Source organism: Xenopus laevis, chromosome 6L (genome assembly GCF_017654675.1).
Source record: "Xenopus laevis strain J_2021 chromosome 6L, Xenopus_laevis_v10.1, whole genome shotgun sequence".
In the NCBI taxonomy this organism is placed as follows: domain Eukaryota; kingdom Metazoa; phylum Chordata; class Amphibia; order Anura; family Pipidae; genus Xenopus; species Xenopus laevis.
The window spans coordinates 113830575-113843402 of NC_054381.1; the positions used below are offsets into that span (position 1 = coordinate 113830575).

The 12828-nt window shown below is 36.0% G+C and overlaps 1 protein-coding gene across 3 annotated transcripts in view; it reads left to right on the plus strand.

Annotated features, from left to right (window-relative positions):
• The window catches only part of myom1.L (myomesin 1 L homeolog), an 84082-nt gene that overhangs the window by 56699 nt on the left and 14555 nt on the right, over positions 1-12828 (plus strand). For all 3 annotated transcript variants that reach the window (XM_041566391.1, XM_018267915.2, XM_018267916.2), the window contains 12 exons: positions 256-412; positions 641-747; positions 1381-1425; positions 2615-2751; positions 2837-2981; positions 3285-3344; positions 3798-3865; positions 4481-4594; positions 7762-7849; positions 10253-10291; positions 10585-10690; positions 10828-10991. In XM_041566391.1, the coding sequence (XP_041422325.1) occupies positions 256-412; positions 641-747; positions 1381-1425; positions 2615-2751; positions 2837-2981; positions 3285-3344; positions 3798-3865; positions 4481-4594; positions 7762-7849; positions 10253-10291; positions 10585-10690; positions 10828-10991 (1230 nt within the window). The remainder of the gene's footprint in view (positions 1-255; positions 413-640; positions 748-1380; positions 1426-2614; positions 2752-2836; positions 2982-3284; positions 3345-3797; positions 3866-4480; positions 4595-7761; positions 7850-10252; positions 10292-10584; positions 10691-10827; positions 10992-12828) is intronic.

Here is a 12828-nt window from a genome sequence, read left to right on the forward strand (position 1 = left end):
AATATAGTTTAGAGAATAGACCTCATGGTCTTAAGTTTTCTTTTGGGTCACTGAAATCTCACTCCAAAACTGATTTAAAGGACTAAATGTGCCACATTGCAAGCTGTAGATAAACTCCAATGATCACTCTGCTCTTCAAAACTTGACTGCAAAAGTAATAGGGAAATGAGGAAATAATTGAATTTCTTAATCTTTATCCTTGGAAGACAATCCTTCATTGTACCAACAGTGTGTGTATTCTGGCTGTTTTTCCAGGTACCAAAGAAGTCGAGGTGGTTGTTGATGACGATGGTATCATTTCTTTGAACTTTGAATGTGATCAGTTAACTCCAGACTCAAGGTTCATATGGTCCAAGAATTATGAGCCAATTGATGATTCATCAAGGGTATCCATTGAGACCAAAGGTGGCAGGTGAGGATTATTTTAGTTCTGTTATTATTATGAAACCTATAGGAACAACTGCCTTCTCATATTCTCTTCTCTGCTGTTTTTTCATGGAAACTATATATATATATATATATATATATATATATATATATATATATATATATATATTATATATATATATATATATATATATATATATATATATATATATAAATGTGTTGACACTTTATTAATAAATTCTCATTCCTACAGGACAAAGGTCTCATTCAATGATCCCTCAGAAGAGGACCTGGGAATTTACTCATGTGTTGTTACAGACACTGATGGTGTTTCATCCAGCTACACATTGGATGCAGAGGGTAACACAACACATTTGCTTTTTTCAACAAGCTATCAAACTAAAAACATCTAGAGATCCCCAAGTTTCCTCATCTCTTTAACATCCTTTTTCTATGGATCAGCTCCCTTTACATTGTGTGCCCAGAATGCCACAATGTACACATACACTATTAGAACTATAAATTCCTATTCCAACTCTTCCTGGTAAGTGCAGACTAAGGAAAGGTTCTTATCTTGACTTGCAGTCTTGCTTATCTTTAGGTAGCTGTACAGAGGTTGAACCGTATGGCTGTGACTGATCTTTCTGGGTCACGTCCATTCACATGTTCTATTGTTTCTTACCTTCAGGTATTCACCCCAATTACTGGAACAGCAGGAAATGAGGAGGAGCGGCAGCTCCTCTTTACTTCCTATCAGCCAACAGCAACTTTCCATTATCAAGGCAGATAATCCTTGATTATTATTCTACAGCAGTGATGTACAATAAATGGATAATGGGATTACTGTCCAAACAGCCTGAAATACCACACTTGCACCAATGGTGCAACAATGGTTAAAAATTAACTAAACTGACTGACCAAATATGGACATGTATGGCCAGCTTATGTTTAATTATATATAGCTATGTGTAATTTTTTCTTATTTTACTCTAGAGTTGAAACGCCTCCTGCAACTCAGCCATGACAACAAATACCCAGGTATTTTTAGTTTTACATCTAAAAAACTGTTTTTACATGAACCTTTGCCTAGGCAGACATGGGATCTGGCTCTGACTTACTGGAAGCTGCTGCAGCAGAACACTGAACTGAATTGATTGTAAATTAGCAAGGATGGTAGATAACTGCTGATGTGCTACTTACAGGGTTAAAGCTGCTATCTGTCAGAAATTAGTCATGCTACCTGCCTCGCTTTGGAACTGTTTGTGTACCTCCAGGTGTCATAGAGGCACCCATATATAATAAACAGACATAAAGGCCTTTGGCACCTGGGATGTTCCGACCACAGCGACCATCTGGTGAAAACTGGCAGTCACAACACCCTTGTATACCTGTCAGGTATCCTGAGTGGTTCTCCCTAGCCTATGTGTCTGAATGATGTGCATGTTATGGGATGGGATGCCAGCTCTGATGAATACAGTGCTGCCAAATGTTGTATCCATGGGTCAAACTTAGGTCTTTGCATTCTAAATGGCCCTACCGTATAAAGGACAGTGTATATGCTGAAATGGCGTGAACATGGGAATTATAGATCTGTCCAGCATTAACCTAAAGAATGTAACTGTAATTATGACACTGATGCTTTTTTAGGAGCTGAAAGGTATAAATAGTACACTTGGTGCTTGGTGGTACTGCAGTCACTCCTAATGGCTTAAATACAAATTCAGAGAACAAAGTGTTTGTTCATGTATGTGCTGCTTTGATCCTCTATAACCGTTTTAGCCTATTGGAATGTTAAATTCCAAAGTAGCATTAGATTTCTCAGCAGCTTTAGTGGCAAGCATAATAAACTATGTAAATCGACTAGAAGGCTTCGCTTCTACTGTCTTGACATAGTGTTAATGTAGTACATATTTCCACAAGGGCTTTTTAAGTTGTGCCTATATCTTTGTGATCTTTTTTGAAGGGGATACCATGTAGTAAAATTTATACATAAGCTGACCAGTGCTTCTTTTGTACAAAGTTTTAGTCTGTATCTCTTACAGAAGCAAACATTGGATACTCAGCAAGAATTAGTGTGTACCTAGAAACCTATATGTGAGACAGGTAAAATTGTTGTACGTGATTATCCATAACCAGATCATTTAAGGTTTATAAAAAGATAGGCTACATGCTTAAATTGTGTTCTTGTTATCTGGACTATGAGGATTTGTTTTATTTCCCTTTTTAGTTATTCCCCTTAAATCAGAATTAGCCGTTGAGATTTTGGAGAAAGGAGAAGTTCGCTTTTGGATGCAAGCTGAAAAACTTTCTACTAATGCCAACGTCAACCATGTGTTTAATGACAAGGAAATTAAGGATGGTGATGTAAGTTATGATTAAGTTAATTGGTTTTACTTATCGTACATACTTCTTCAGTTGCGGATAACTAAATGTCTTGTTGTTCTTAAAGAAATACAAGATGAGTATGGACCGTAACACTGGTATTGTACAAATGGTCATGGAGAAGCTTGAAGATGAAGATGAAGGCACATTTACCTTCCAGCTACAAGATGGAAAAGCAACCAATCAGTCCAGCTTGGTTTTGATTGGTGATGGTGAGAGAATGCTCTTGCACTTTGCTCTAATGTTATTGATGTGGTGACTTCATCTAGACACTGGAAAACGTTTTGGATTTAGATTCAGCAACTTAAATCTTGAATTAAATTGGAATTCCATTATATATTAACTATAGCACACACTGGGATATTTAATATTTCAGGTCCCAAAGTCATGACCTCTCCTGTAAAAAAAGCATGATTTCTTGTAAAAATAAACCATGGGCTACTGTCTACTACTTTGCTACTTGGCATTATGAGGGGCTGTGTAATTCTTCTCATGATCCTTTTTAATTTCCACAGTGTTTGACAAGTTACAGAAAGAAGCAAGATTTCAGAGACAAGAATGGTTTAGGAAACAAGGTACAGTGTTCATAAATACTTTACTTTCATATAAAGAGAGTCTATCTATCTATCTATCTATCTATCTATCTATCTATCTATCTATCTATCTATCTATCTATCTATCTATCTATCTCTCTATCTATCTCTCTATCTCTCTCTCTCTCTCTCTCTCTCTCTCTCTCTCTATCTATCTATCTATCTATCATCTATCTATCTATCTATCTATCTATCTATCTATCATCTATCTATCTATCTATCTATCTATCTATCTTCAATGGTCAACTTCAATGTGTATTATGTTTAAAATACTTATTTTCACTTTAAATCACCAATTTAAGTACATCATTACCCATATCTTCATGATTCCTTTTTTACGCAACACACTTAATAATCCGTTAATATATCAATTGAAATAAATATTGGAAGGAATAACTTACTGATTCTAAATGCTGTTTTTTATTTACTAAAAAGGTCCTCATTTTGTTGAGTATCTTGGATGGGAAGTTACCCCTGAGTGCAATGTGTTGCTAAAAAGCAAGGTAAGAAATGCATTGATGTGAATAAGAGACTGGAATATGAATGGGAGAGGCCTAAATAGAAAAATGAGTAATAAAAAGTAGGATCAACAACACACGTGTTGCCTTACAGAGAATTTGGTTTGACCCCATTTTGAAAGCTGAAAAGAGTCAGAAGAAAAAGGCAAATAATTCAAAAACTATAAAAAAGATAAAAAAAATAAGGCCAGTTGGAAATTTGCTTAGAATTAGCCAGTCACTAATATTGCAATCCTTTCTCACTAAAACTACATGAAATAAAAACACTCTACACCGTATGGTATGTAGGATAATTTTGAAGCCGTTTAAATAATCCCTATGTGTCCTGTGGATATCAGTGAATCTTAGCAAATGTGACAGGCCCAATTATGCCTCATAGGAGCTCTTTACAGTTTAAGAACAGTTTATCTTTTTTTTATTATTATTTTACAGGCCAATGGGGTAGAGTAAAATGCCACTTCTTCCCATTAAAGGTCTGTTCATGTATATAGGAGTCATTGCCATTTGGTTCCCCTGTGACACCTTAAGATTTTTAACCTCAATAATATCATAAAGTTATGGTAATACATTATTGTCTATTTATATTTTTTGTTCTCATAGGTGGCTAACATTAAGAATGAGACAAGTATTTCTTGGTACAAAGATGAAAGGGAGATAATGGAAGATGAGAAACATGAATTTAAAGATGGTGTTTGTACTTTGCTCATTACTGAGGTAAGTCACTGTAAATGTAAAACACCTGCACAATTGCTCTGTCTTATGGCTAACTGTAAATTCATTTAAAAGTGTAAAAGCATTCCTTCAAATTCTGCGGTTTGTGATTATAAACTGCCAGGATTTCAATTAATACTAAGAATTTTTCTTATTGTAAACGGGCCCTTTTAGGCCCTGGTACTTTCTGAACAAAAAATGTTATTCCAATTACAAATATGGCCTATTATTACAACAAATATTTTCTAATTATCTGAATCACAATTTCAGACAAATGTTCAACAGATGAAATACAATATAATGAACAATGTACCCCTATTGTGGAATATAAGGATAGTATAAGTCATCATAGAGTTCCATGAGCATATAAAAGCACAAGATATGGGGGTTTGTGTGTATATACACTGTAGCATTATATCTATATGGGGATATGCTCAGAAGTGTTCCTTTTCTCTAAACTGTTTCCTCTAAACTGGTGGAAAGGTTATATTCCTACGGCATCTATGACAACAACTTGGCCACTAATGTTGCTTTGTAAACATCCAGTATCTACGGTGAAAGAACTGAGTAATTGTCACTTTTGTACAACAAATTCTTCAGTTGGAATAGGTTTTGACTATTTCCCAGAATCTTGCTGGATTAATTAGATATTCTTTGTTCCGTGGTTTTTAATCTGATCACAAATACCTTTTAAACTAGTTTTACTGGAAGGTGGGCAGGAATGTTTCAATGGAGGATACAACACACAGGGATTCAGTTGGAGAAGGACACTCACTCGGTTGCTTTGTTTGCTGATTCCATCTGTTATTTAAGCCTGTGTTTTGTTTGTCTTGATAATGAGTAACTGCTCTTTTCAGAGGCTTTTCAGGATACTTACTGGAGTCCTTGGTCATGTGTAAATGTCCTTGATTGGAGATATCCCCTTATAAAACTGTAGCCACACTGTCCATGTATAATACACTGTAAAGCAGTGATCCACAACCAGTTTCTCACCAACCCCTTGGATGTTGCTCCCAGCGGCCACTAAGCAGATGCTTAATTTTGAATTCCTGGCTTGGAGGCAAGTTTTGGTTGCATAAAAAGCAAATGTACTGCCAAACAGAGTCCACAGTCACATAGGGGCTACTAAATAGCCAGTCACAGCCCTTATTTGGCACCCCAGGAACATTTCTTATGCTTGTGTTCCTCCCAACTCTTTTTACATTTGAATGTGTCTCATGGGTAAAAAAGTTTGGAGACCCCTGATGGAAAGCATATAATATCCCATCAGAGCATATACTTTTTTCCTTCAGCCACTTTTCTGCCAAGCCTTTTAAACATTATGGGGGTTATTTATCAAGCTCCGAATATCCGAACCTCGAATAATTCATAGTTTTCGGAGAAAAAGTCCGATGGTCTGAAACCCAGCATCTAAAAGCTCTCGAGGTCCTGTATAAGTCAATGGGGAAGGTACCAGTGTCTGTACTGAAGTCCATACCGATATCTGATGAGTTTGTGGTTTCTTGCAAAAAACTCTGAAAATTTCGAAAAATCTTGGAAATCAGGGAAAGCTCCGAAGTTTGCCCAACTCTATTTTTTCGGGCTTTTTTCTTCATAAATAAGGTCCATTCAGGCAATCAGAGTTGCTCTGATTTCTAATTAAGAAATACTGAGATTATTTTGAACCTTGATAAATAACCCCTGTATCTATATACAGACTATTTTTGAAAATTGAGAAATTTAAGTCGCATATACAGTAGATGTTTTTAGTGTCTCATTACAATATTACTCTATCGATAAGAGAATTATTGCTGATCCCTTGATTACATTTATGATAACAATTGTTAGAAATATGATCCCACCTAATTGGAAAATGAAAAATCTGATTAATAGTGAGGATTGGATCAGAGAAGTAGATGAATTAAGATGTATAGAGGCAATCATAGCACAAAAGAAAGGTAGAGTAACAAATATGGAAACGTTGGTCTGATTTTCTTAGTAAAGTGAGGTATTAATCTTGGTGGTTGTGAAAAAACACTAATGGGCAGATTTATCAAAATGTGAGTTTAGATTTAAAAAAAAAATAAACTCACCATGTTCTATTAATTCCTATGGGATTTTTAAAGTTTAATTTATCAATGGGTAAAAGTTAGAACTCACCATTTGATAAATATGGTTTTAGAAATCCCTTAGGAATGAATAACATGTGGATGAGTTTTTATCTATAAAGCGCTAAATTCACATTTTGATACATCTGCCCCTAACATTAATAAAGGTATTGAGAATTGTGAAAAGACAATATAGGGGCACATTTACTTAGGGTCGAATATCGAGGCTTAATTAACCCTCGATATTCGACTGTCGAAGTTAAATCTTTCGAATCATTCGATTTGAAGTTTTTTATTTATTTTTTTTAGTTTGAATAATTCGATTCAAAGTCGTAGTCAAAGGTCGAAGTAGCCAAAAAAACGTTTGAAATTCAAAGTATTTTTTCTTCTATTCCTTCACTCGAGCTAAGTAAATGTGCCCCATAATGTCTGTAAGAGTTTAAGTAGAGCAATAAGTTTGGACAAGAAGGGATGGACTGATTTATGGAATTAAATATGAAATATAGTTCTGGCTTAAGCATACTTTTGTTGACAATTGGATATTATTTAATTATTTGCTATTTCTTTTTTTCATACTTTTTTTGGTTTTGTAAATGTATATAATATGTTTTATGCTGTACTGTTTCTTTTTCTGGAAATAAATAAAATAAAGGATTATTATTATTAAAAAAAGAAGCCTGTTAAACACATTAGGGATCATTTATAAAGCAGAATGCAGTGTGTAAGGTGCAAAAAAGACCACAATTGTCATTTTATTTGACACTTGCAAACTGCGTCCTGGATAATTTGCCATAAGCCCCTTTGATCGAGCGCTGCTTAAGAGTTCCAGTAGGTGCAATGTTGATGGCACAACAATGCTTTTGGCACATTATGACGTCCTTTTCTCTGCCATCAGACACAGATCAAATCAAAAAAGCGGAAAATATTCAACAGACTATTCTGTTATTGGATTACAGTCTTTTCTGTCCAAAATGTTTAAAAAATGTATTTAGCCTATAACATGAATTATATCTAATATTTATTAAACTGTATAACTGGAATTATACCGTATCTGTATTTCAAATGTGTTTTTTTCCCCCATAGTTTACTAAAAAAGATGCTGGTGTTTATGAACTTATACTGAAGGACGACAGAGGAAAAGACAAGAGTGTGCTTAAGCTTATGGATTCAGGTTAGATGCAAATTGTCTTCATGGTATTGTCCCTTTAGCTCTCTGCATCTGTTCTTTTATATACTGTAGACTTTAAAGGGATACTGTCATGGATTTTTTTTCAAAATCAATCAGTTAATACTGCTGCTCCAGCAGAATTCTGCACTGAAATCCATTTCTCAAAAGAGCAATTAGATTTTTTTATATTAAATTTTGAAATCTGACATGGGGCTAGACATATTGTCAATTTCCCAGCTGCCCCTGGTCATGTGACATGTGCTCTGATAAACTTCAATCACTCTTTACTGCTGTACTGCAAGTTGGAGTGATATCACCCCTCCCTTTTTCCCCAGCAGCCAAACAAAAGAACAATGGGAAGGTAACCAGATAGCAGCTCCCTAACACAAGATAACAGCTGCCTGGTAGATCTAAGAACAACACTCAATAGTAAAAACCCGTGTCTCACTGAGACACATTCAGTTACATTGAGAAGGAAAAACAGAAGCCAGCCAGAAAGCATTTCTCTCCTAAAGTGCAGGCACAAGTCACATGACCAGGGGCAGCTGGGAAATTGACATAATGTCTAGCCCCATGTCAGATTTCAAATTTGAATATAAAAAAATCTGTTTGCTCTTTTGAAAGATGGATTTCAGTGCAGAATTCTGCTGGAGTAGCACTATTAACTGATGCGTTTTGAAAAAAACATGTTTTCCAATGACAGTATCCCTTTAAGTTGCCCTTCTACCAAATTCATGCCATTTAAGTGTATGTCCTCACTCTCTACAACTGCTTCACAGCCCACATTTAGGGGCAGATTTACTAAGGTAAAAACCTGGAAATTCGACCCTCGAATTGAAATGCTTCGAATATCTAAGTCGAAGGATTTTTAGCGTATTCAAGCGATCGATCGAATAGAAATCATACGATCTAACGATTCGACCAATTTTTATCGATCGATCAAAGGATTTCTATTCGATCGAAAAAACTTATAAAAGTGCTGTGGAAGGTCCCCATAGGCTAACATTGCACTTCGGTAGCTTTAATTTGGCGAAGTATAAAGTCAAAGTTTTTTTTAAAGAGACAGTACTTCGATTATCAAATGGTCGAATAGTCGAACGATTTTTACTTTGAATCGTTCGAATCGAAGTCGAAGGTCGTAGTAGCCTATACGATGGTCAAGGTACGCAAAAAAATACTTCGAAATTTGAACTTTTTTAAATTCGAAAATTCACTCGAGTTTAGTAAATCTGCCCCTTAAAATCATTTATAATTTCTTTGTTGTATATGCTTTCCTCTGTGGCTTTTAGGTTTAAGTCCAAGAAGAAAGTTTGCTGAGGAGTCTTACGTACCTCACATATGACATCAACTCTCCTACAACAATTGCTCGCAGTTGCATTCAGATGTGAACTGGGTGCATTTTAGAATTTTTTTTAACTCCATGGGGCCGATTTACTAAGGGTCGAATATCGAGGGTTAATTAACCCTCGATATTCGACTAGGAATTAAAATCCTTCGAATATCGAAGTCGAAGGATTTAGTGCAGATAGTTAGATCGAAGGATAATTCCTTCGATCGAACGATAAAATCCTTTGAATCGAATGATTCGAAGGATTTTAATCCAACGATCGAAGGAATATCCTTCGATCAAAAAAAGTTAGCCAAGCCTATGTGGACCTTCCCCATAGGGGGACCTTCCCCATAGGCTAACATTGACTTTGGTAGCTTTTAGATGGTGAACTAGGGAGTCGAAGTTTTTTTTTAAAGAGACAGTACTTCGACTATCGAATGGTCGTATAGTCGAATGATTTTTACTTCGAATCCTTCGATTCGAAGTCGTAGTCGAAGGTCGAAGTAGCCCATTCTATGGTCGAAGTAGCCCAAAAAAACCTTCGAAATTCGAAGATTTTTACGTTCGAATCCTTCACTCGAAGTTAGTGAATCAGCCCCTAATTATTACATAGTGGCTGGTTTCATGTATGAAGGAAAATACAACTATTTACTGAAATAGGAAACATGCACAATTACAGACTACAGAAGTCTGAAACACAGATTTGCTAACCAGGGGCGTAACTATAGAGGAAGCAGACCCTGCGGCTGCAGGGGGGCCCAGGAGGTATAGGGGCCCCATGAGGCCCTAATTCATATACAATTTCAATAAATATTGGAGAAACAAGTCAACCTCTAAACATTTTGGGGGCCTGAAAAATAATTTGCTGTGGGGCCCAGTAATATCTAGTTACGCCACTGTTGCTAACAATAAAACATCCCACTTCAAATGTTGGCTGATGATGGAATATAACAGATATTTCGCTTACTAGCAAGGACAGAATTCAAGAGCTTAATTACAACTGCTAGATTTATCAACAGAATTCCTCTCTAACTTTAAGGATATTAGAAGTAACAATGCATTTCCTTTTTCTGTAGCATTTGATGAGCTCATGTCAGCAGTGTGCAAGTCGATTGGTAAGTATTAATAAATCAAGTGAAAAACATTTTACACTCTGGTCTCTGTGTATTTACCTGAGTTGCCAGACAGTTGCATGGATTAGAAATGAATAGCCACTTTCTTTAAATCCATAATGCTTATCTGTAGCTTTTTAATATACCTATACTGTATATTTTGTAACATGTTAAGGGGGCATGACATTTTCTACAGCTTGGGAGAGCCCCCTTTGCCATTGCTATGCCATTTACCTTCTTTTGTCCAGGTAGCGAGGAAGTTTTAAATGATTAAATAATTCTTATTCCTCCCTCAGCCGAGTCTGCCTCTCAACTCAAAATCCAGAGCAATGAAGAAGGCATCAGATTATATATTTTTGTAAATTACTTTGTAGAAGATCTGAAAGTAAGCTGGGATCACAAGTAAGCTACATTTATTATTACATTATCTTCCATATTGTTTGGGCACAGTGGTATCCATGCACCTGTTGGTTTACGTAAAGGATAACATTATTTACCCTGCTATTTAATTATAAAAACATTTCAAAACTGTTTTTCAGCGATGCCAAGATCAAATACACAGACAGAGTTAAGACTGGTGTCACTGGAGATATGATCTGGCTTCAGATAAATGAGCCTACACCAAATGACAAAGGCAAATATGTCCTAGAAATGTTTGATGGAAAAACAACACACGCAAGGGACGTTGATCTTTCTGGACAAGGTAAAGAAAACACTGAAATGCTTTCAAGTCATACCAACTTTCTTCATAATTATGTTAGAAGAAATAACATCTACATTGAGTCTAAACACAAAAATGCCTTATTAATGTTACACATTCCTTTGTATACCTTTCAGACATAGGGAGTTATTGAAAATATGTCATTTTGATAACCTAAATAGAACTAGGAGACCTAATTTTCAATCCAACAAAATTACATGTGTGGGACCTGTTATCCAGAATGCTTGGGACCTGGGCTTTTCCAGATAATGGATCTTAAGTCTACTAGAAAATCATGTCAACATTAAATAACCCCAATAGACTGGTTTTGCTTCCCGCAAGAATTAATTATATCTTAGTTTGGATCAAGTTCATGGTACTGTTTAATTACAGAGAAAATGGAAACCATTTTTAAAAGTATGGATTATTTGGATAAAATGGAGTCTATGGGAGACAGCCTTTCTGTAATTTGGGGCTTTCTGGATAACAGGCTTTCGGTTAGGTATTTTAATCCTATAGGGAATGGAAAGCAACTAGAGTTATTTGGAAAGAAGAACATTTTTATTAGGATAGGAAAAATATACTTTAAAAAAAATGGTGGAGGCCTATTTATTCATTTTCAAGGGGAAAAAAAAGACAGGTCCAAAAAAATGCGACAAAACGTGTGCCACTTTTCTCATGCTAGCTTATTTAAGAAAAAAATTCATTCATGCTTCATTCATTTTCAGTGGCTAAAAATCTCAAGTGGGAAAATATTAAATAACTAAAACTTTTATAGCACTGACTCCTATTAAACCTTGCGAGCTTTTACTTGCTGGCCTGAGCCAATGCATGTCTCTTCCCTTTTTCTTGCACCATTATGTTACTGTTTATCAACCACCACGTGTACTTCTTGTAACTGTCAGAGCACACCACTGGCATCTAATTCATTATTTAACAGTGACAGGCCATGAATATTAAATTCCAGCAAAAGGGAGAAAAATCAAGGCATTTCTAGAAAACATAACTGCAGGGAGAACAAACAAACTTCATGCAGGAATGACTTAAAGGAAAACTATACCCCTCAAACTATGTAGGTCTCTATAAAAATATATTATATAAAACAGCTCATATGTAAAACCCTGCTCCATGTTAATAAACCATTTTCATAATAATATACTTTTCTAGTAGTATGTGCCATTGGATAATCATAAATAGAAAATTGGCATTTTAAAAAATAAGGGCCGCCCCCTGGGATCATACGATTCACTGTGCACACAAACAAACCAAACAAACCATACATGTTAGGTTACATGAGCCAATTAACAGAGTTGTGTCTTTTGCTTCCACACTTCTTCCTGTTACAGTTAGAGTTGAAGTATTTCTGGTCAGGTGATCTCTGAGGCAGCACACAGTCCATCATGAAATGGTGGCTCTAGGGAAGAGATGTAAAAGGGCAATATTTACTTAAATATATATACCAGTTTGGTAAGATTCTTTAATATTCCACATAATATGATATAAACTATCTGTTGCTTAAGTGTTCATTTTGGGGGTATAGATTTCCTTTAATTATACACAGGTCATAGTGCTACAGTGCCACCATGATACACATTTGTAAAGGTCAAGGCGTAGGGTGGCAAGATTTTATAAGCAGCATGCCTCCCAGCCGCAATCAAAGGAGCTCTGGGGATACGTACTCCTGTATGCATCATCCCCAGTGCTCCGACGCATGTGGACGCTTCCCGCGCAGGGATGGGGGTGGTAGGAGCGCAGGTGCCGGGTACTAGGACCCAGTGGCCTAGGGGCTACTAAGCCCAATATTCGGGCCTGCATTTGAAACACTATTGCAAACACTAGA